This window comes from Parasteatoda tepidariorum, chromosome 5 (genome assembly GCF_982258835.1).
Source record: "Parasteatoda tepidariorum strain Cologne lab strain chromosome 5, Ptep-v5.0, whole genome shotgun sequence".
Classification (NCBI taxonomy): Eukaryota; Metazoa; Arthropoda; class Arachnida; order Araneae; family Theridiidae; genus Parasteatoda; species Parasteatoda tepidariorum.
This window is the reverse complement of record NC_141759.1, coordinates 5172350-5196961: the sequence shown is the minus strand read 5'-3', so window position 1 is coordinate 5196961 and position 24612 is coordinate 5172350. Positions and strand designations below refer to the sequence as shown.

Below are 24612 nucleotides of genomic sequence, written 5' to 3'. Positions count from 1 at the left end.
TAAAGAATTCTTTAAAGAGTGTAAGAATTAGTATGAGGCCGACATTACTTACCCTGTGGCCGGACTGAAATCAGGACCAATTCCAGTCTCAATGAGGTTTTGATAAAATGGAGCACTTGGTCCATCAGTCAATAAATTTGCAAGAATCGATAAGGCAAAACTTTCGTATGTGTTTGTGATCCTATCAGGAAAAGAAGAAGAGGCTAAAACTATTCAAATATTAATGTTAAATTAATCAATACATTATTTACTTAAATAAAATAAAAATTCTTACAGATATTCTGTGACTTTTAAAAATTTAATTAGTTTAAAATTCTTTTTTAAAAAAAATTTTAAAAAATTCTTTTTGAAAAAATACACGGAAAATTTTTTTTTTAAATATTTCTGATACAAGGAAAAATTTTTTATATAAACACTAATGCAAGAAACAGAATATGCGAGTATAAGTGCTGTCGGAGTGCTGTCATTGAAGAATATCAAGTAAGAGTGCTGTCATTGAAGAATATCAAGTAAGAGTGCTGTCATTGAAGAATATCAAGTAAGAGTGCTGTCATTGAAGAATATCAAGTAAGAGTGCTGTCATTGAAGAATATCAAGTAAGAGTGCTGTCATTGAAGAATATCAAGTAAGAGTGCTGTCATTGAAGAATATCAAGTCAGAGTGCTGTCATTGAAGAATATCAAGTAAGAGTGCTGTCATTGAAGAATATCAAGTAAGAGTGCTGTCATTGAAGAATATCAAGTAAGAGTGCTGTCATTGAAGAATATCAAGTAAGAGTGCTGTCATTGAAGAATACAGATGGGAGAAGATAAATATTATTTTAAAAAGGGACTCGTTTTTAGTATAAAAGTATTCGAAAATTTGAATGTGCAAGGTTCTAAGCATTTATAGTTTTTAAAGTCTACTTGAATCACTGACAAGTACAAGCAAAAATGATTCATAAAAGTAAAAAAAAATTTTAAACTTACTTGTTAAGAAGAAAACTTTGACTAATCATGTGCTGTTTCTCTGGGATCGCAACCAAAGGATCAAATTTGTTAAAAATGTGAGCCTCTTTCTGAAAATGAAATTACAATTAGCAACCAATGCTAACCAACGTAAGTAAAAATTCGAAAATTTGGAGAATGCTAATTTATGAATCAAGTTCAACTTTTATTTGCATTTTGCAACACCAATTATGAAACAAGAATCACCAAAAAACAAGAATCAAAACATTAAAATTTTGAATTAAGTAATTTTTCAATAAATCAAATGATTCATTTAAGTCTTTAAAAGAAAATAAATAAAACGTTTTACAGAAAATCTGCTCGCTAAAACATAAATGATAAATGAATAAATAGTGAAAACACACAAATTCGAATCCAATTGAGTTTTTAATATTAAAAATTATATTACTTTAAAATTACTAAAATGATATAATTAATTTTTAAATTCCAACAGCGTTCTACCTTAGCATTTTCAGAGGAGCGGCCCGCACAGCCTGCCCTTTGATTCCTATAAAAGCACCCCCTCTTTTTGTAAAAATAATCATTCCTTAAAAACTCTGCCATCCCTTTAAAAACACCACCTTTTTTCCATATTCAATTTTGAAAAAAATAAATTCACTGTATAAATAATAATTACACACTGGTAAAATTATCTTTGTCTATAAGTTTAAGTCTGATTACTATTAAAAATATTTACTTTGGTAGGATTATTTTCAACTTATTAAATTTTTATAAGTTCCTCTCTTTTTTAAGGGAGAGATAATACATTTTGTAATGATATTAAAATTATTTTTTTAAAAAAATACTTATTTTTTTTTTAAAAAAAATGCACCTTTAAATGCTTATTTCTTCATAATTCTCAATTTAAATTATAGAAAAAAAGCTTTCAAGTTGTTTTTCAATTAATCAACTTTTCTAGTTTACTGTTTTTTTTAAAAATATTATGCACAGAGATTGCCTATTAACATAGCTTTAATTAGTTTTATAAACTACAATTCTTTTTTCGTATTTTGATAATGAGAGAGAATTGTGAATTGAATATTTTGTGAAATATACACGTAAAATAGTATAAGAAAGTAATTAAAAAATTATTGAGGATCAAATTCAGTTATTACAGAATATTACATATTTTCATACATTTTTACAGAGTTAAGTGTATGCCCTTTCAAAACCAAAAGTGTCTATTCTGAGTTAGGCAGCGCCCTGCTCTTCTGTGTTCTTCGAGAGAACTCTCAATCTAATATGAAATAAATTTTTCAGAGACATTTTTAATAATAGTCTTCAAAAATATTAAATGATGTCAATTCTCTGCTTGTTTCATTAGATTTGTTTATTAATATAAAATTAGAAGAGTTCAGGAATATGATTCACTGCACATAAAAACACAAACTTGGTAAGATATATAAAATTTAATAAATAAATTATAAAGAACCATGATAACAAAAAAAATCTTCTTTTTTTTTATAAATATTAAAAAATATAAGGGACACTTACAGGCTCTGTCCAAGGTACAACATCAGGTACTTTATTATTTACTTCTAGCTTTTTGAAATACCTTAATACACTTGCTTCAATTGCTTCTAAGTGATGCTCTAAACTCATATTGCCATATGTAATAAATCTTGAAAGAAAGAAAACAGGGAAAATGCAAGTTAGAAAATTAGTACAGTGCTTTACTTAAATGAGTTTTGCATTTATCTAAATGCAAGGTATTTATTGAAAATGGTTACTATGAAACAAAAAATTATTTTAAATGCATTTTACCATCAATGTACTAATTTAAATACCACATTCACATAATAAAAGCATTAAAAATAATTAATGCTATGAATTTTTGTGTTAAGTTTTCTACATATTATTAAGAAACAGCAGAGTTTTGTCCAAATTAGTCTAGTATTTTCTTATATTGTAAGATTGAAGGTATTAAGAATGTGTACTCTCAATATATATACATACAGTAGAACCCTGATTTTAAGTTGTTTGTTTTGTACAATATCTTGCTTCCTACATAATTTTCTGCTGGTTCATAAGGATTGCCTATACCAATAAAATTATCCCTGATTTTATGTGATCTTTTTTTAAGAGAGAGAGATAGGCTTGTTCATTGGCTGTTCAAACTTGTACTGATTGTCTTTTTTATCAATGAGAGGGGATTTCCTCACAGAGTTAAAATCAAAAAGGCAGTCATTAAATCAATGGGTAAACTACAAACAGGGAAACATTTACCTATAAGTTTGTAGATATAAAATATACACCGCGAAGAGTAGAAAGGCCAAAATACCATTTCAGATCAACCTATCAATTAAAGACCATTAAATTATTCCATAAACATATTTCCCACAACTTCGAACTGTCCTCTCCTTGTCAGCAAAAATAAGCCAACCATAAATATGCTGATTAATTTGTGCTGTGGACATTTAAAGTTACAAAATCTGACACAGAAGTTTCTTTTTTCTGAATAAACAAATCTTTTTTTTTTCTTCTGGCAGATTTGTATGGCTTAGAACCATAAAACATGAAGGCAATAGTAATCTGTACATACGGTCCCAATAGTTGAGCTATTAGAAGAAAATCACCAGTAAAGGTATGATTAGGTAAAAGGTAAAAACTCACCGACTGTTGCTTGGGTGATAATGATGAGAATGGAATTGTTTAAGAGCTTCCCAGCTGAGAGTTGGAATGCACAGTGGATCTCCACCGCTTATGTGGGTATAATTGTTACTTGGAAAAAGTCTCTTTTTCAGATTATAATAATAATAAGCATTAGGGTCAGACTATAAGGAAAAGAAAGTCAATTAGTTCAGTATGAAATAATTTGAAGGAAAAAAAATTAGTCATTTCTCTTGGACAAAATAAATAAATAATAAATAGCTTTTTCAAAAAGTTTAAAGTGAAATTATTATTACTGGCAGCAATTAATAAAAAATTTGTTAAATACCTATTTGTATAAACTTATTTTTATATTCCTCATTAAAAAAATTTAAAATGAATACTGTTATTTGTTTTTAAAAATATTTTGCAACTTTTTGTAAAAATAATGTACATAAAATTCTTAAAAAAAATGAATAATCTAATTTCTTACTAAGCAAATTTTTAATAACTATTTTTATTTCTAACTTCTACTTTTACTTACATAAACTCCTTTCATTTCATTGAATACGACACCTTTCAAAATAATGGGTGAGCTTCTATCATGGATGTTTTCATGTTCTAATCTCCAACCTTCTTGCCTTTAAAAAAAATGCTAATAAAATCAAACTAGCACTTGTAATATATAAGCTAAAATGAAATATAAGTTAGTTATTTGGAATGCTAAAATTTTAAGAGGCCTCTTTTCTTGCCAGAATGGATTTTAAATTAGGTTTTTGATTTTTAATCTTAACAATCTTTTATTTATAGAATACAGTTTGACAGTATTTCACTTTAAAAAGAAAATGCAGAAACTTATTAGCATTAATTACCTAATTTAATGTAATCTTAAACCAAGAAAGTGAAATTATTATTCAAATTGCTACTAATTATTATTATTAAATTATTATTCATAATAATTATTATTATTCATTATTAAAATTATGTATTATTCAAATTAGGAGAAATAGTACTTAATAAATGTTAGAACTTCCTATGTTGTTGTTTTTTTTTTTTAAATTAGTTTAATAAAATTACGCAGTTTACATATTTGGATTGATATTACAGTAGAAATGTCTATTTGTTTTTAAAATTTATTTATACTTGACCTTTACTTTTTATTTAAATTTATTATTATTTTTCCTTTCACTACGCATTCGCTTTTAACTGTAACATAATTCCCTCAAATAAATTTTGAAGCAAAAAGAGGCTACAAAATTTAGAAAATTTAACAAGCCAAAATTGTGTCGAAAGTGGTACCAAATTTAAACAGCCAAAAATTTTTGTCAGAAAAATGACAGGTGTATGAAAAAAAAATTCAAAACTAACACTCAGTTAGCAATATAAAATTTGTAAGGAAAAAAAAATTTTTCACATGCAAAATATATATATATATATATATCAGGGTTGGCAGGTTTTTGACATGTGACAGTTTTTGACAGTTTAAACCATGGTTTAAACCGTCACGTCAAAAACCTCACTGTCAAAAATGTCGAAAATGTCAAAAACCTATATTCATATGTGAAATTTAATTAATACATAAAATTTATATATTTCTTATAAAGGATAGTGTTTCTAAATATGTTCTAGAAAAAATAAATTTAAAATTTTGAAGAAACACTTATATTTTGAATAGTAACCAAAATCTTTTACTTTTGAAAGCTCACATCTTTTGTAATATTATGTATTCATTTTCATGTGTTATTGAAAATCTGCAGTGATATTATTAAGAAATTTATTTATAACCAAATTTAGTGTATAGTATAGATTATACTAAAAATTAGACATTTTTAAAGATAAACATTAGCAGCTTTGTACATTAGACACCTTTTAAAGAAAAATCTTTTTAATATTCCTTTAAATCTTCTTAATAATCTTTTTAACATAAGACAATACAAATTTAAGTGCTTTCTGTTAAATACACAGAGTAGTTAGTGTCGATTTACAGTATATTCAGCCTATTCATTTACTATGCTGAAAATTTAGTTTATCCAAACACTTGTGAATTTCATTTTGCTGAATACTATATACATAGTTTTGTTGAATGTCTAAATATTCAGCTGTTGAATAATTACTTCTTGCTTTCAAGATATGGGGGAAAAAATTAAGAGGTAAAAATTGTTTTAAAATGATAAGTGTAATAATTATAAATAAATATAATAAACAATATTAATTATATTTATCATTATTCACAAATAAAACTACTTTTAAATTCAAATTAACATACTGGATATTAAAGATATTCGGTATAACATAAAATTTTTTTTTCATACACTTGTATCAAGTTTGTATTTATACAACATAACTTGTAAGTTCCTTATAAATATTAGTTATATGTTCATTATATGTCAGAAATGCATAGTAATAAACTTTTAATATTCTTAAGTATCAAAAATAAATTTTTTTTTTTCAAAATATAAATATTTAAAAAAAATTTGTGCAGAATTTTTCTGCACATGCATTTGAATATAAATTTCTGAGATTTTAAATCTGTTATTTTACCTTAATTTTAATTAAAAAATATTTTAAAACCTGCTGATTACCTATAGTATAATTAAATTTCAATATAATGCATGGCAACTGCTGGTAGTTTTGAAGTTTATATATATTTTTTGGCAAACTTTAGTTTTTGACATTTTTGACGGGTTTTTGACGGTTTAAACCAGTATTATACCCTTGTCATGTCAAAAACCCAACCCTGATATATATATACATATATATATACATATATATATATACATATACAGTAGGGAACCGATTATCCGGAACGATCGGGACCATCGCTATTCCGGATAACTGATTTTTCCGGTTTTCTGAATCGCTACAAAAAGCCGTTTTTTTATTGTTAAACACAACTAAAAAAAAATTTTTTTTGGAAATAATCTTAAAAAGAAGAAAAAACGATGGAGCAATACACTAATGATTATTTCCAAAATGATGGTAAGGTAAACGTCTTTCAAAAAAGAACGAAAAATCCTAAAATTTTATAAGGAAAAAAAAAATTTTTTTTTATAATGGTGGGAAAATTTATCGAATTTCGTTCCGGTTTTTTGGTTTTCCGGTTTTCTGATTTCCGGATAACGGGTTCTGTACTGTATATATATACATATATATATACATATATATATATACATATATATATATATACATATTTGGGCACAGAGGATTAAATTGTCAAGCATTAGCTAGATTTATTAAGAATTAATAATAATTTTAACAAAAAATTTAAAGTAAGAATTTTTTTTTTTTAAATTTCTTCTTTAAACAATATTGGTTACCTGAAATCCATTTCATTTAACAAAGGGAAAAATGCTGCATCTAAGTACACTGATAAAAGATTTCCAAAATCTTTAACATTTTGAGTAGAGAAAACATACATTGTACTGTCATCACCTAAAAATAAAAATTTGAAAGAATAAAATAATTAGAAAGAATAGAGAGAAAAATAAGAAAGAATCTGAATAAGTCAACACAGTAGCACAACAGAACTCCAATTATTTGATGCCGACAGAACCAAAGAAATTCAAAAATTTGATATTCAGACAAATCAGAGTTTTAAGGTTAATGTGTGGACAGGACTTATAACTTTGAGCAAATTTGGGATTGGTTGGTATTTATGTGTTTTAATTATAACACCTTAATTTTATATAATTATGCGCAATATTTCTATTATTATAAGCTCAAAGATTTTTTTTAGTAAATAGCATTTAAGGTTGTTTTTTAATGATAATGTATTAAAAAAATATATATGCATACATATATATTAAAATTAAACAGCCCAATAAATAAACTATTGATATCGAACAATATGTAAGTATAAAAGTACCTTTATATGCTCTCTTTTATTTCACAGCAAAAGTTAAAAACTAAAACTAGAAAACAATAATGAAACTGTGACGACAACCATTGAGAAATTTTTCTGACTGTAAAATGTTATTTTTTAATACTATAAGGAATACCAAGAAAATGTAAGAATACTATAATTTTGAACAGAAATTGTTTGTTAACAGTGTAAAGTTTGACAGGCATTACAGAAAGGATAAACAGCATTGTTTTCATATCCTCAAGTTTTGATTTTTGAGATCTGTGTGTGGGGTGACGTCATGAGGTGGGGAATCAGTTCTGCATTCAATCTGTTTCAGTAAAAAATGAACCAGCCCTTCTCGATCTTCTCTTTAACCTGGGATTACTTAAAGTTATTTATTGGGGATATTATATTGTAATAATTTGTTTTCTTTTCTAAATTTTGAAAGCATTTTTACCAGCATTTGAAACTTTGTGGTTTACCTCAGTCCACTTTTTTAAAACATTAAATTTTAAAACACCAATGGCGGTTAAACAAATTTTGTCAAGAAAAGTTTCGCCCATGGTATAGTGTCCTCTACAGGTATGTGCTGTAAAGTAGTAACTGGAAAATTACTAAAATTGAAAAATAACTAAATAAATACTTCTAAGACTTAACATTTAAATTTGTATCAAAGCGATTTTTCTTTAATTAATGCAAAAAGCATTTATTATGAGTATGTATTTGTTGCAAAGAAAGTTTTAAAAGAAAAATCCAATTTTAGTCATGCAAAATTGTACCTAACTAATGAACTCAATAACAGAAACCATTTTTTTCTCTTTTTACCCAAAATGTATATTCTTCTCAGCAAAATAATAAATACTTGAAACTATTTATCATATGAACTTAAATTCTAAAGAAAAATGCTAAAAAGAAATACATTTTATATAGGAGTACACTTCAGTTTAAAGGTGTGTAGTGTATATATCTAACACAACAAAAATACAATTCCAATTCCCTAGTATATAAGATATGTTAACTTGATTCTATATTGGGGTACCTTTTCATAGATGAAGGTTGACATCTTGATACTGCTCTCCCAGCATCTCACGAAACAGCCATGAACCAACTAGTGGTATTCGTTCATCGAATTTCTATCATAGAAAAATTCTGGTCGGGAAGTATTGTGGTGTGGTGTATCCACCACTACAAAAATATAATTCCAATTCCCTAGTATATAAGATATGTTAACTCTATTCTTTGTTGGGGTACCTTTTCATAGATGAAGGTTGACATTGACAATAACTACTATCCCAACAGGTACTTTTCTAAGCTCTTTGGTCAAGAATATTAAAAAGCCACAGTTTAAGTATCTTTATATAATTACAATACAATTTATATTTTACAATATATTTTATCTATTTGGCTTTTAAAAAATGAACAAATAGATTTTAATATTTAAACTATTATTTACCTTGTTATAAAAACACTAATTTGGCTAGATTTTTATAGGTACATAAAAATCTTTACAATCAATGAATAATTCACAATTTTTGCATTTTTTGTGAACCCAAGCAATAAACAGAAAAGACAAAATTTTTTTACAAACACTATTCAATATTTTCACAAAACTGTAGCTTTTCTTCCTATTAACATTTCGCATTTAGCTTAGAGTGAGATGGTTAAACACAGGCAAAGCATAACTAAACAGTCCTGAATAACTGTTACACACTCGCAAATAGCAGATTATCAGCTAAAAATCCGCTTTTTATATGCTACATAGCCTTCCAAGAACAACCTTATGATACATAACGTTTAAATAATTGGAAACATATATATGGATATGAAAATAATACCACATAAATATCCAAAAATTTTCCAAAACTTTAAAAAAAATAATTTTTTCTTAGATAAAAAATACAAATGCACAACACTTATATAGCAAGGTGATACATTAACAACAATTCAATAATACATTAATTGAATTGTTTGTTTTAAAATGTGCCTAATTACCAAGAAAGAAACAGTTTCTACCTGTCATAGCGTTCATAAATGTAGACAATGATCTGTTCAACAAATTGAAAAAAGGATCTCTGCAGGGATATTTCAGGGATCCACACAATGCAAGATGTTCAAGAATGTGTGGGACACCACTACTGTTACTGACGGGCGTTCTAAATGACACACTGAAAAAAATAAATTCGGTATCACTAAGACACACACACATAAAAACAAAATCAGTCTCACTAAGTTTATTGGATTTTAAAATAAGTAATATATTGATGCCGCTATGAACTTAACCTTTTTTTACGGAACCTCTGCCAAATGTTTGTTTTAAAAATAGCCTTTTAACACACTTGGCTTTACTTTCTTATATTTATTTATTGACCTATTTCAAATAAAAATATTTGATTTTTCCAAGTAAAGCTGTCGAGCGGTGGCTGAATGGTAGCACTTCGCACTACGGTGCAACTGGTTCTGGGTTTGATCCTCGGACCGTGTAAGGCTGACTCAGCCTTCCATTTCTTCAGTGGGGCGATAAAATAAGTACCAAGCATGCTTCGGAACTAAACGCTGGTGGTTCCGCTTGGCTGACTACCCATTTGGAACAACTGCTCCTGCATCCCAGAGCCCTAAGTCAAGAAAACTAAGATGGGCACAGTAAGCCTCTGCGCTCTATGGACTGCCATGCCACTGAATTTCAGTTTAAATAAAGCAGAATTATGCAGGAGAAGGAGCATTAAAAAAAAGGAAATCTGTCAGAAAGCAAAAAAATCTCATCAGTGCATGAACATGTTACTTGAAATGTAAATTAACAAACACTAAACTGCAATGTTATTGGTGTGGCTGAGAATTTTAGACATGTGAACCAAGATATCTGAAGTATCAACAAGATATAAAAATCAGCATACATTGAAATTTCGTTTAGTGAACGTTCCTCTTTCATTTGTTTCGTATTTAGTAAAAAAAATTTTATTCACTTAATACTATTGTGTTGCTGTTCACTGGTGTTGCTAAGAACTTCAGATATGTGAGATTACAGCAAAATTTTTCTGAAGCATCAATGAAATATAAAAATCAACATTTATTCAAATTTGATCGAGTTAACCCTTATTCAGTCAGAAGATTTTTTTTTGTTTCACTAACTATAGAACAAAATTTCGTCATACATGCAATAAAATGACCAACTTCAAGGGAATAAAATGAAAGAAGTACTTCATATCATTATAAGGTAAAAGCTTCAACAATGTAGCAACTTCTAGTATTTAACTATCAATAATTATCAAAAGATTCATGATTTTATAATAATTTTTTTAAAAGTACAATCACATTTTATTCTAACTATGTAACTGTACAATAACAAATTTCAGGAAGTTACTTAAACCTAAATATTTCATACCTAAAGACATTGTTTGAATCATCACAAGCAAGATGCAAATGCTCAGCACCAGTTGACTTATGCTCTAATAGAATAGCGGTTAAATTAAGTTCAGATATTTCTTCAACCTGTAAAGTAAATAAATTTTTAATGACATTTTACATATTTTTAATAATTAATAACATAAAATCATTCAAAAATAACACAAAAAAAAACATACTGTTAGAAAATTAAATACACCAACTTTTATTAAATCACTTTCATATAAGGCTTCTACTATCAGAGGTCTGTCTAGGTTTTTCTGAGAGGTACCTATTTTATGTGAAAATTTAGACGTAATTTGTGAAAATTAAAATCATATTAAAAAATCAACACAGAAATATGGTAAAAAATATGGATTTATCCTTTCTTACGGGACACAAAAATAAAGTTTTAAGAAAAAGCCTGGAGTTGAATTTGTGAAGGTACCGCTAAACCATAATAAATTTGGCTTGGACAGACCCCTGACTATAATGACATCTATGATCAAAAATCTATGACAACTACTTTTACCTTTCAGTAATAAAAGCTGTTTATTTCAGTTACTAAGAAAACAACAACAAGTATTGTTTAAATTGATAAATTTACATTTACAAACACATTAAGTAGTAATGAAAGCTTACTTTCTTGACTGAGTATCCTAATATTGAATTGTCTGGTTTGAATTTAGTAGAAATACTGGAGTAGTTCAAGCATTGTGTAAAATTTTTATACCTAAAATATATAAAAATATTATGGAAAGCATTAATCAAATCATTATGTAAGTTTTACATGCCTAATTATTACAAATGAACCATAATTGATCAATTATTTTCAAAAAGAGTGATGGGATTTAATTTTTTTAAAAAGAGGTAAGATAAAAAAAAAATCTAGAAAATTTATATTAAAAGTAATTAGTAATAAAATATTAATGAAATATTTATTTATTTTGCAATTAGACTAAGTTTTTCAAAATATTTTAAAAGTTTTAATTTATTTATGATTTAGATATGGAATAATATACACGAACACAGGAATGCCATTTGAGGAAAATTTGTTCCCATTGCGAAAATTTTTTTTAGTTTAACTCATTATAAAAAGAAATTGTTGAAATTCCCTATTTTACCACACAGTCAAAATTTTTCAACATTCCAGAAAATTTTTTAGCATTGCTCATTAAAAAAAGGTCAAAATTCCCTTATTTTAAACTACATGGTAATCTGACAAAGGCAAACATGATAATTTCCTTCTTTGTTTTGTGCAGCTATGCTTTTCCTAAGATTACGTCACTGAATTTCTATTTCAGGCATGCTGGAATGTTCAATAATCATTATAAAGTTTAATAAAAATTTTAATATTTTTTTAAAAAATCACTGATTAACAAACAAATTTTGCCAAAATCATATGGTGATGAATTTAAAACTTATTACAAGAGTTAATCAATTGCAGACAGAAAGTGTTTTTCATTGAGATTTGTTGTTTGTTGAAGTTTTTCCCTTAATTTAGGTCTGTTGAGATTTAAATTTTGCAGAATAACAAAAAAATCTTTCTAAGAACTTGTTTACTCATATTTTACAAATTAACACCCACCTTTGTTTCTAAACTTACAGTTGAATAAATTTATTTCAAACTTAAATATGAAAGCTAACAAATAATAGTGAGAAAAAAACGAAAAAATTGTGTGATATGTTTGGTCTTTAACATAAGTTCCAGGTTATTTTGGGGGGGGGGGATTCTTTCTGTAACTTGTTCTAGTACACCAAGGACAATTGCCAAGGAGTCTAATATGGATGTTAAACATGCAAATTTTCTTTAAGAAAATACACGTAATTTTAAATTTTATTTGCATGGAAAAATTTAATCATTGTCGTATTGTTTAAAGGCTTTTACAGGTCGAAGACTCCCAGAGTAGTAAATGGTGGCTGGTGCTTGTTAAATCTGTCGGGACACAAAGTCCTCCATGTTCCCATAACAAATCATACCTCTGGGGGTACTAAATATGTGATTGATCATTCTCTGGTTCAGGTCAAAATTATGATCTTTAGATGAATCATTGGATGTTTGAATAGGTTCGAACTATAAACAGGCTTTGATCTGTGTGGGGCTGAAGTCTTATTATTGGCCATTGATGACGTTCCTGAAAAACAAGAAACGCCCCCTCTGCCTTAAATTCACTTAGTTTTACCAAGCAGGCTCCTTGACAATGGAAAGTGGCATTAGAAACAACAACACAACAAAAATATTTTTTAAATACTAAAGTTGCATATTCATTTTACTCCTTATGAGTATATTAAGTAAAATAAAATATTATATAATGAAAATGAATATATTAATGCGAAATATTGCTTAAGGATGTAAATGTTAACAAACTGAAAGAATATCCCATAGCTAGAAGTTAACAATATATAATTTTATTCATCAATAATATATAAATTCTTAAAAAAAAGCTATTTTTCTGAACTTTCAATGCCTTTTCCGGCTGTATAATTTGTAAAAAAATATTATTAATAAAGAAGGAATTTTTAACCCCCACAATAGCATTAAAATAAATTTAAATTAAAAACACTTAAGACAAATCATACAAGATATCAGTAAAAAATATTAAGCAAGATATAAAAAGAAAATTAAAGTTATTTTATAAAAAATTCCCTTTATTTAAAAGTCATTCGGGGTTGCTTATATTTCAAGTGAATTTCATCACCTTTGCATTACATAAAAAAAATCAAAATGACACTACCTCTTGTAAGCGTCAAACGCATATCTTCTTGCAAGTCTACTCCCAAACATTTCGAAAGCTTTTTTCCTGAGAAGAACTTAAACTCTTAAAATTGATTAAAAATTTAGAAAAGTTTAAAGTTGTCGGCAAACGGCATTATGAAACACAAACAAACAAGAGGTGAACTCCAGTTGCCAGATTTAGATGATCCCATTAAGAATAAAAATAATTTGTAACCGTCGATTTTTTAAATAATTAGCAACTGCGTGAATATAAATGCAGATGACGCTAGGGGTTAAAATTCATGATAAGACTTCCGGGTTACTACTTCCGGCAGATTTTTATGCCTAAGCTTGAAAAAACGCACCATCTAATGTTATTCTTGTAGTGTTAACAATGCAACGACTTCTTTCAATCTAACTTTCAACGAAACAAGCAAAAAATGAATTTCGAAGACTCCGCAAGCTTGCTTTGATGCTACTAAAAAAATAACAAACAGCGCTACTTTACACAAATATTGCCAAATCAGGAATAACACTCCAAACATTGCAAACCTTAAACTTTATTTATACTGTGATATGAATTTTTTGAAACTTTTTTAGGCTCACAACCTGTAAGAATTTATAAATTGCAGACAACTCTTATAAATGGTGAAATTACACGTAAGTTTTATAAATAAAAAAATCCAAAAATTAAAACTTCCTAGAAAATTAAGCCTGTTCACACATAACCGGAAGGGTATAAGTTTTTTTTAATTTCTTCCGGTTTTAAAAGCTTGTTATTGCTTAAATTCAGTCAACCATCCATTAAAAAAATAATGTTAACTTTTACTAAATGCTGTAAATGTTGCCGGAACACAAATGCTGTTCTGTAACGTAATGTTAATGATTTATAAAAATTGCATGTTCTCATGATTAGCATAATGTTATGAGTAGGAGTTACGTAAGTTTCGATCTTGATTTCTGAAACCGATTAATTTTGAATATGATAAAATCTAATACGTTTTCAACCTGATACAACTAAACAGAAGGAGCTAAAAAATAAGCGAGAAGTTTTAGGGACCGTTCTCAAAAATCGCAGATGCGATTTTGAAGATGCTAATGAAAACCCGACTGATTGGTAAAATATAACACGAAAACTCGTCAATCCCATTCTTGCTCGCAGGTCCGATTTCGCATCAGCGAATTTTTCGCATGCAAAGTGAAGGGCCTTCCAAGCATAGTGTCTGTTCTCCTCCGTTGGCGTATTTAGAGTTACGATCGTTAATAATCTTCAAAGCATAATATTGCAAAACTGAAAAATACTCAAATTCACAATCTTATGAAGTTTAACAATTATTGAAAAATAAAATTGAAATTAATAGTAAGCGGAATAATTCAGGCATGACGGAATAAAGACAAGAAAGAATTACATTCGAACTTATTCAATTGAACAAAATTAATTTATGGCATACAAAATTCAATTCTAGAATTTAAATATTCTGAAGTGTCATACGTGACACTACGTATATCAGCCCAATGGACCGAGTGAACGAGTGCTGTAGCGTGGAGATGGCAGATACAATCCCTCCATAATCTTGAATGTATCTTTACGATGTCCAAATTCTTTTAAACTGTGATTGTAATGATTACAGGAGCCTAAATATCTTTGCATTGAGCGTCAAAAAAACTGACCACCCTGAATAACTTTTGATCTAATGATCGGATTTTCACGTTCTTGGACTCATTCTTAATAGTTTGAGAGGTGACCACAAATATGCCAATTAATCAGTGCAGACGTAATCAAGTTATCAAGTTTCGTAACTTAGTTTCGTAATTAAGTTACGAAATCAGACACAAAAACGTACTTTCTCTGAGTAAACATACAATTTTTCGACAATAAAAAATATAGATTTACAAAATATAAGGGTTAGCTGCAATCTCAGAAATAGGTTCCCAATAGTTTGGTCAGAAGAGCTCTCCAAAGTTTGGACCCTTTATTGTTAGTTTTATTTTTTGCGTATTATGCTATATCTCGAGAAATTTTTAAGCGAATTAAAAAATTTTTGCTCACAATTGCATTCGTTTATTCAAAAATATTTCCATGCAAAAAATAACTATTTATTACTTTACTTAAGAATGGTAAAAAAAGAATTGAATCGAAAAGAACAAATTTTTTTGTATCATTTTATAGTATGTAATTTTATATGGCAGAATACAAAATTGGAATGAAGTCGATCTAATAGTTCCTGAGAAATCAAATTTTTAAGATTATGACTTTCTCGAAATTTAATTTCTCAGAAACAGTTCGACCGATTTTGCTCAAATTTTGTATTTTGACATGCAAAATTAAATTCCTTAAAATGATGCAAAAAATTGTATACCTTACATTTCAAAAATTTTTCAACCATTTTTAATTAAAATAATAAAAAAATTACAAGTATTTAGAGATTTTTATTTCATTGTCTGATTATAAATTAGGAAAATTAGGAAAAAGGAAAAGTTTCTTGGTAGAAATAACATTGTGCGATGAACCGGTAGAGGAATGAATCGTTCAACGAGTAAACCAGAAAAGGGGTGAACCAGTCAACGAGTCACGTGACGGGGTTGCTGGTTTCCGCGTGCGTAAGCAGTACGCAGTTTACCTATGTTATAACTGGGATGCCCTTTTTCTTCACTTTTTGTAAAAATTTATTCTAGTTGTAGCTATGCTTAGATTTTAATGTATTATTTTTCATTCATTCAAACTTATTTTCTACACCACTACTCATAAATGGTTCAAAAGTTCATATGCACCCACACTTTGTTCTCGATCAGACGTCGTAAAGCTTCTTAAAATTTTAACAAAATTATCAAAAATTCTTAGAGCTTTGGTTTTTAAATGTCCACCTCTCTCTAAAATATTTGGCAAAAAGCGTGGTAGTTGTCACGCTTCTTATAAGTCTATGGGTTGAACGAAAAGAATGAAACGCTTCCTCTACGCAACGAAACTCTATGTAAGCAATCCCTATTTCGGTCCCGACTGTTTTGGAAGATTTTATTCGGCAAAAACTGTTGGCACCATTTGAAAGCATATCCTTGAAGTTTTCAGAAATGATAAAAATTTTTACCCGAGAAAAATTCGAATCGACTAAAATAAAGAAGAGAAGTTAATATTTTTGTTTAGTTTCAATACCTTTGAAAACTTTCATAGGATTGCAGCATTAATATTCGAATTCCTTTTTTAATTGTAATGGTATTAAAAATGGAAAAAGCTTTTAACCCTTTCAGTCCCAAATATTTATTTTTCACCAAAAAAATCTGAAATTTGTAAAACAGACTCATTTTGCATTCAAAAGAACAAAACAAACAGATTTTTTTTTTTTTTAAATTTTTTTAATAAAATTTTAAATGATTCCAAATGGCATCATTGGGAATAAAGTAGGGAAGGACGAAAATCACTAGAAAAGTTTTTGAATATATATTATGCATTATTTAAAGATTTATAACTATATAAATGGGGTATTTTTTAATAACTAAATAAATTATAACTATTCTGCAAGAAATATTTGGCGCTATTATATTTATTACACATTGAAAAAAATTGAACCAATTTTCATCATTATTGATATGGTTAGATGAGAACCTTATTATTTCTCAGTATTACTTATTTATTTTACATGAAATGTTATAAAACAGTTCTTAGTATTGTTAAGACAGGTATGCATTGGGGTGCATCCAGAGCCGGATTATACCTTTCGTAGGCCCTAGGCATAGCCGTTCTTGGGCCCTCCTCTCCTTCTCCCACTCCTCCCCTCTTTTCAAAATATATGCTAAAATTTTCTTGCATATATTTTTTTTTACATTTTTATTAACATGGATTTTAATTTACAAATTTGTTTATCGAACTTTATCTGCAATACCGACATACTGCCGATATTGCAGCTGATATCGATAATACCATTATGATTAGTTCGATCGATAACTATGTCAACAAAACTCACGTCAACAAAACAGCAAAGAAAACAGTGAAATTGATAGTGAGATTAACTACAAGAAATATTTATACTACAAATAGCTTCATAGTTCTTATGATACTACTATGATAACTAAGTGAAGGAAATCAACATTGTCAAAAGTTAATCTTTTGAAATTATTGATAAATAAATTTGCAAGGTAGGTTAAATGTTTACTAATAGAAAAAAATTATTTTTGTCAACAAATTTTTTTCTCCCAAGTTTTTCGTAGGCCCCTGAATTTCGTAGGCCCTAGGCACGTGCCTAGTGTGCCTATAGGTTAATCCGGCCCTGGGTGCATCAATTGAGTTGTAATTAACTTTAGATTCCATTGATATATCACCTAGAACATTATCACTAGTTTCTTCATCTGAATCCAAGTCTTCTATTTCGATGTCAGACAAGTCTCCATTCAAAAGCAAATGAACCGCTTTATCAATAGATAAAGCGTCTGCTTTTTGCTTTGGCATCAGGAAAAATAATGACAAAAAGAAATAAGTCTTTTTTATCCCAAAATCTTAGTAAAACTTGAAAAAGTAATAAGAAAGAGCAAAGAAAAACGATATAAATTCAAAATAAACAACGCATTAGACAGTGATATAGAGTTGTACTCAACTCCCACTGATTCCATTTGGAATCATAGCTTTTCAATAAATAAAAGCAATAAATTTTCAAAATGAAAATTGTTAAAAATTGTTGAAATACTATTTATGAACATTTAAATAAATAAAAATGAAATATTTAAAAATATTCTTTAATTTAAAATGCCTCAATAAGATATTTTATTTCAATAACTTTTATGGATTTGAACAAAACTGAAACAAGTATCATTTCAATCACAAACACATGTAGTGCCTCCATCTATTGGTGAAAAATAAAAATATATTTCGTTAGAGGAATGTTTGTAGATTAAAATACCGCCTATTTCAAATCAAATGGAGTTTTAGATAAGCAGATAAAAAATCTTAAATGTAATGATTCCAATTGGAATCACTGGGACCGAAAGGGTTAAACTTTCTGCGCTCATTCACTGCCGGCGTAAGACATTGACGCTCCCCGGGCGATACTTCAAACAGCTCCCTTACGCAACAAATAATGGCAACAAATAGTGGCACATGTTAAGGTAGAGAAAAAAGAATGGCACTTTGCGATGGTAATAAGAAACAAATAATTGAATGTATAGAAAAATACAATACATATTTACAAGTAGGGGAACACATTTCCAAGAAGAATAACTATTTACAAAATATGAGAAGAGTTAGCAAAATTCAAGGTGAGAAACCACAAGATCGTAAAAAAATTCATTAACGAAAAAGTGTACCTCTGCTAAAGTAGAGACCCGACCGTCCAAGGTTATTACCACTCGTGTTGGGTTGCTCTCTACACTAAAAATTGTTCGGATTAACCCACAAGGGGTTGCTCTTTCACAAGGTTTCCACAATCTGTGGGTTTTTACTCAGTGCATGTTTTTAAGTGTGAGAATAACATCAGAAGTAAAAAAGTGAGCCAAAGGTCTGATATTAACATCTTCAACTAGGTTGATGCAATCAAACATTTTGTTGAAATCAGTGGCATCTCAAACTGCTTTTTTTCAAGATAAAGTAGATATTGTTGCATAGTTTGAAAAAAAAAACACATTAATTTAACTCCTCCCGAAAATAAGCTATAACTGAAATAGTTTTACTACCAGTCTTTCCGTCTCGCTTTCACCCCTGATGCTGTTCAATGCAACAAATCGTAATCTGTAAACAATGTAAGCAGCAACAAACGAGCCTGTTCAACAAAGTACATTTTCAAGCATCAATCATGCTACCACTTTCAAAATACCTCGTAAACCGACGAAATTAGCGGCTTTAGAGACATTAAGCTTTTCTTTACAACTTCTGGCCAATGGCCTTTAGATACAGTATATGGCAGATTAGGAATTCCATTTTCTTAATGCAAGCAGTCAATGAAAATATTGATTAAATTTATTATTACAATTACAGTGGTTTTTATAGCAAACTGTAAAAATGTTTATAAACCGCATTTATTAACCATGGTTACCACGGCCAGGAATTTTTTTTAAAGTGTTAGCAAAAGTGAGATAAATCTACATGGTTTAAGCATTGAATAATTTAAAATATAGATATAAAATAAAATACGATTCACTACAAAATGAAGAAAATTGTGATCACCTCAAGATGATCACAATTTTCTCCATTTACCCATTGGCAAAATGATTGTTATCTAATTTTTTTTGGAAAAGAAACTTTATTGTGTTGTTATCTTGGACGTCTTTAACCCTTTCAATGCGGCGAAAAATCAGACCGAGTGCTCCCCATTGACGGGATCAATTATTTCTCTTCCAAGCGATTATTAGATTAAATAGCTTTTATACCTAAAAGGTTGAAGGTCTTGGAGACGCTTACGCGTCTCCATAACAGCACACCATCAATAACAATTATCTCACACGCTTCATTGATGGGACAGCATATGTCCCGCCGTAAGCCCAAAGCATCTAAATCCCGGGACAGGGTATGTCCCGGCCGGAATTCTAGAGTCAATAACTCATTTTTATTGACATTTTACTTAACATATTGATGATTATTTTAGGCAACGTTTTTTGTTTTATTAACATTTTTATGTACATTTGTGTTAACATTGTTATTAACATATTTATTTATAAACACTTTTCGAAATTAACAGTTATAAAATAAGAAAGGTAAAAAATTGGATAGTTTGAAAGTAGTGGAGGAACAACAGTATCTAAAGTCTATGTTTCTTGAGGGTGTGGTAGGGCTGGAAACAGTTCTTGCACAGTGCTACTACGTTGCAAGAGGTGCACACTATTTTCGAGCGTGCCTCTTTATTCATTTTTACGCACCATGCCCATCTATTGCGCGTTTTTCCTTCAATTGGGAAATGATTTCCAACATTGAAAAGTCTCGTTGTTGATGATGATGATATAGTTTTGGAGGAAGAGGGCCTTTGCTTATTGACTTGTTCGCATTTCCAAATTTTCTTTCTTTCCATTTCTATACTTTCGTTCGTACATTGAGCAGTGTAAATGAATAAACTTTTGGGAAAGATCTTGAAGTAAGAATACACTTTGGTGGCTTCGTTGCCAATAGAGAAATTTGTTTGGCCCTTGATGTAACTAACTAGTGGTATTCGTGGTGCAAAGTTAGATGGATAGGACCATGAAAATGACGGTGGATTCTAGTTCTGGAGCTCAACTTCATCATCAAACAAATCATTATGATTGGGTGACACGACATCATTGCCGGTCTCCTCTACAGTGTTTTCAGTTTTCAGAAGGCTCACTAATATAAGTGAGCTGTCTCAACTTGTTTTCAGGGTAAATTATCTTTTGACTCATTTCGACCCTTTATGCTTTCCTTTCCTTTATTTAGAATAAATTGGGTGCCTAGGCCGCGCAGCGGCCTCTAACCCATCCATCATGAAAATAATACAGTGTATACAGACATTTTGAGTTATGTGACAGTATGGTTACATAATAATATTGCCATGATTAGAAAGTACAACTAGATCGAAGATTTACATGAATTGCAAAGAAAATTGAAAACAGCCATGATTAGACATGAAAACATGATATACAAACTTAATCTGTGATATTTACAATCATGATCAGTAGAAATTTGAAATTGAGTGTTTAATGGTGATGATAGCGTAAGTATATACAAAATCGGGAGACAAAATTGATGAAAGCATAAATATTTACAGAGCCAGGAATCAAAGTTGATGATAAGAATATACAAGATCGGTAATCAGAATCAGGAATAAATTACAAATTTTGCGAAGCCTTAGTGGCGCCATCTAGTGTGAAACATTCAAGAGTATTAAATTGTAAATTTTAGAGATGCATATTTAAAGTCAGAGAAGAGTTCAGTTTTAGTCCTAAAGTGAAATTATTCCGGAGTAGCCTCCCTCATAATTGTTTGCAGCAGTTGAAATACATCTCGGTTTTTTAAGAGTTCTTTAAGTTCTTTGATAATTGATGCAAGTCTATGGGTTTGACCTGCCGTTGTTGATGGGATTGTAGCAGGAGTTGCACGAAGGCCTCTCCTGGGGGGACGGTTGCTGCAACCTGTGAAATTTGCAGTATGTGCCTCTCCACAGTTGCAGCATTCGACCCTTTATCAGAGGAAGGAGCCTTCGAATTGTTTAGAAATAGTGGTGGTTGAAAACCTAATAAATTGAATTTATTAAAACAATAATCCCAGTTAATAAATTACCACTCGAAAATATTTATTCGCTGTCCGGAGCAAGTTGTCGCTTGCTTGATTAGATCCTCGTCCCGAATGCGGCCGATGAGGAAATCATCATCTTGCTATTCCCGGTCCTGGTCAAATGATGCTGATGTCATGCTGTACTGAAGTCCTTTTCTCCCTTGCAGTGCCGGTCATGCTGAATTGATGCTGATTATCCTGAACGTTATAAGGTGAGTGTTACTGATTTTGATCTCGTCAGATTCCTGAGTCGGGAGAGACAACTGACCATTTTGATGTCCGGATTCTGAGCCCGCCATTTTGTTTTGTCAAGTCATGCCGTATCATAAAGCAGCTCGTGGTGGAAAAGTCTCACTCTCTGGTCGTAATTCACCATCGCATTGCAAAGAGTCCACGTCATTAGAAGAACTCATTGCTACTTGTGGGATTTCAAAAAGATATTTTCCATCAGTTGAACACGAACATATTGACGATCTTGTAGAGTTTTACACTCAGTTTGATACAGAGGAGTTGATTCGTTTAGATAAATTACTTAGCAAACTACTCATTCAAATAAGATCAAGTTACCCTGGAGACTATGAATACTCATACTTCCTGAAACTGACAAATGCAGCTTATCACGTCAGATGGAAGAGGAAAAACTTTCAAGCAGAAGAAAACAAGGAGATGAATAAAAAATCCGTTGAAGTTGAATCAATAATGACTGAAACTAATCCAAACACTGAAGACATAACCATGGAAATTAAAGATGAAAACCTGAATACAACACCGAATACAGAAACTGACACGGACATCAATGTTAACAATAATACAGAGCCACCAGCAAAGAAAAGAAAAACGAAGAAGAAAAAGCAAAATGCAGTCAAAATAACTGAAGATAATTCTACACTCATGTCTACAAACAGCTGTCCTTCTTCTAGCCACCATAACTCAACCGATGACGTCACTATCTTGCCGACAACAAAACCCAAGGATGATACCGACAAGGTACGGGATCCGCCCAACAAACCTGAAATAACACTGCAAGCCAGATTTATTAAGGTTTTGATCCGGGGTCTGCCTGTGGACTTTGATACAGATGCCATCAATACAGAATTACAGAAAAACAATATTGAAAGCTTTAAAATAGTGCAGTTTAAGAAGAGAATGGGAGAGGCCTATCGGCTCCTTCCACTTTTTCTCATAATCCTAACATCAACGGCGAATCACCATAGTATATTTGAAATCAACAACATACAGCAGATCCCGATCAAAATCGAACGATTTCGAGGAGGTCTAGGACCTATACAATGTTACAACTGCCAAAATTATGGACATACGCAAAGCCACTGCAATGCACCTGCAAGGTGTGTAAAATGTGCTGAAAACCACAGGTCACATGAATGCAACAAAGACAAAACAACACCTCCAAAATGCTGTAATTGTTACAAAAGCCACACAGCGAACTATACTGGGTGCGAGACCCGCCCCAGCAGAAGGAGCCCTCGAGCAACATCGACGCCTAAACTTGCTCACCGATTAGTGTCATTAATCAAAGAATTACAAGAATTGCTCAAAAATGAAGAAGTGCTCCGCCTTCTGCGGGGGATCATCGGGGAAACATCTCAATCCCAGTGAGTTCTATTTTTATTTTCAAGACTCTAAAGTTAAATTCACCGAACTTTTCATTGCAGACTTTTACTTACGTTAAATTAAATTACATTAAGATTTATTTTCTGATAATATAGCCAATTTACGCATACATATTTATTAACTTATGCACGTTAAATTCTTTTGCAAATTCAATTGTATTTAAAGAGCAATATTTCTCTGATAAAATATATTTACTGCATTTTCTCCAAATATGTTATTTTATCATGTATCAAGGTATGATTTATCTATATGCATCAAATATGTCTTTCATTTTTCAAAAATCAGTTATTGTACATATCAAATCATGTTTTATCTTAATTTTTAATTTAAGTCTACCATCAATATTTCTAGTGTTATGTAAAAACGCCAATTTGTCATATTGAATTTTTTCATTGTTTTATTATTTCACAAGCAAACGGCTTGATTTTTTTATGGCTACCACAATGTTTGCCAAATCAATGTTTTTTACCTTACTGTATGTAATTTAATGATGAATGGGATAGGGGCCGCTTCGCGGCCCAGGAGCCCAGTTTATTTAAATAAAGAAGAAGAATGATTAGATCCGGAATGATTGACGTGAGAAATTCATGGACTCAGAACGATGAGACGGTCTTAAAATTGGTTTGGAGACCAAAGTGGGCGTTATTTTCTGTCCTAGATTTTTTTCAGTAACTGGGACATATGTTGTCCCAGCCGTAATATCAAAAATTTACCAGACTGGGACAGCACATGTCCCGTCCGGTGCGAAAGGGTTAACTTTTAATCCTGAACTTCTCGGTACATAATTTATCAGACGTATTTAAATGCAGCTTAGACACATTCTGTGTAAATTCTTTTGATGACTGAAAAGACATTAAACAGCCAATCGAGATCAATATTAACATTTTCGGATTGGTACAATGGTGCTTGGTGGAGATTGTAAGCTGCATCATACACCCGTTTCGGATTCGCAAGTTTTTATATATGAAATATGATTTGAAAGCTAGACTTTTTTTCAATTTTACATGAATAGTGAATGAATCATGTATATTGCGTGGAAGACAGTCTACGATCTTCTGCAAGTTATTGGGTACGTTGACAGTAGATCCTTTTATCCCTAACGGGAGATCAGCATCCAGTTCTCGTATTTGCATGAAAGGGGTTACGAGAATCACCTTTCGCTTTTCGGTAGGGTTCAATTTTCGCAATCGCTTTGGTAGTTTTGTGAGGGACGGGCTTCATGCTTGTGTTTGCGAAAGGAATCCTTTCGTTTTTTTGCTTGTGT

The 24612-nt window shown here is 30.1% G+C and overlaps 1 protein-coding gene across 3 annotated transcripts in view; it reads right to left on the bottom strand.

Moving 5' to 3' along the window:
- LOC107446747 (presequence protease, mitochondrial) overlaps positions 1-13711 on the bottom strand; it is a 44613-nt gene extending 30902 nt beyond the window's left edge. For 2 of the 3 annotated variants that reach the window (XM_016061490.4, XM_016061491.4), the window contains exons 1-10: positions 13533-13711; positions 11440-11530; positions 10799-10905; positions 9433-9584; positions 6893-7007; positions 4120-4216; positions 3600-3760; positions 2481-2607; positions 969-1057; positions 53-181 (exon numbers count right to left, since the gene is read on the bottom strand). In XM_016061490.4, coding sequence (XP_015916976.1) covers positions 53-181; positions 969-1057; positions 2481-2607; positions 3600-3760; positions 4120-4216; positions 6893-7007; positions 9433-9584; positions 10799-10905; positions 11440-11530; positions 13533-13582 — 1118 coding nt within the window. In that variant the 5' untranslated portion in view covers positions 13583-13711. The remainder of the gene's footprint in view (positions 1-52; positions 182-968; positions 1058-2480; positions 2608-3599; positions 3761-4119; positions 4217-6892; positions 7008-9432; positions 9585-10798; positions 10906-11439; positions 11531-13532) is intronic. The other variant, XM_071186032.2, reaches the window with a different exon arrangement.
- Positions 13712-24612: the final 10901 nt, after the last annotated feature.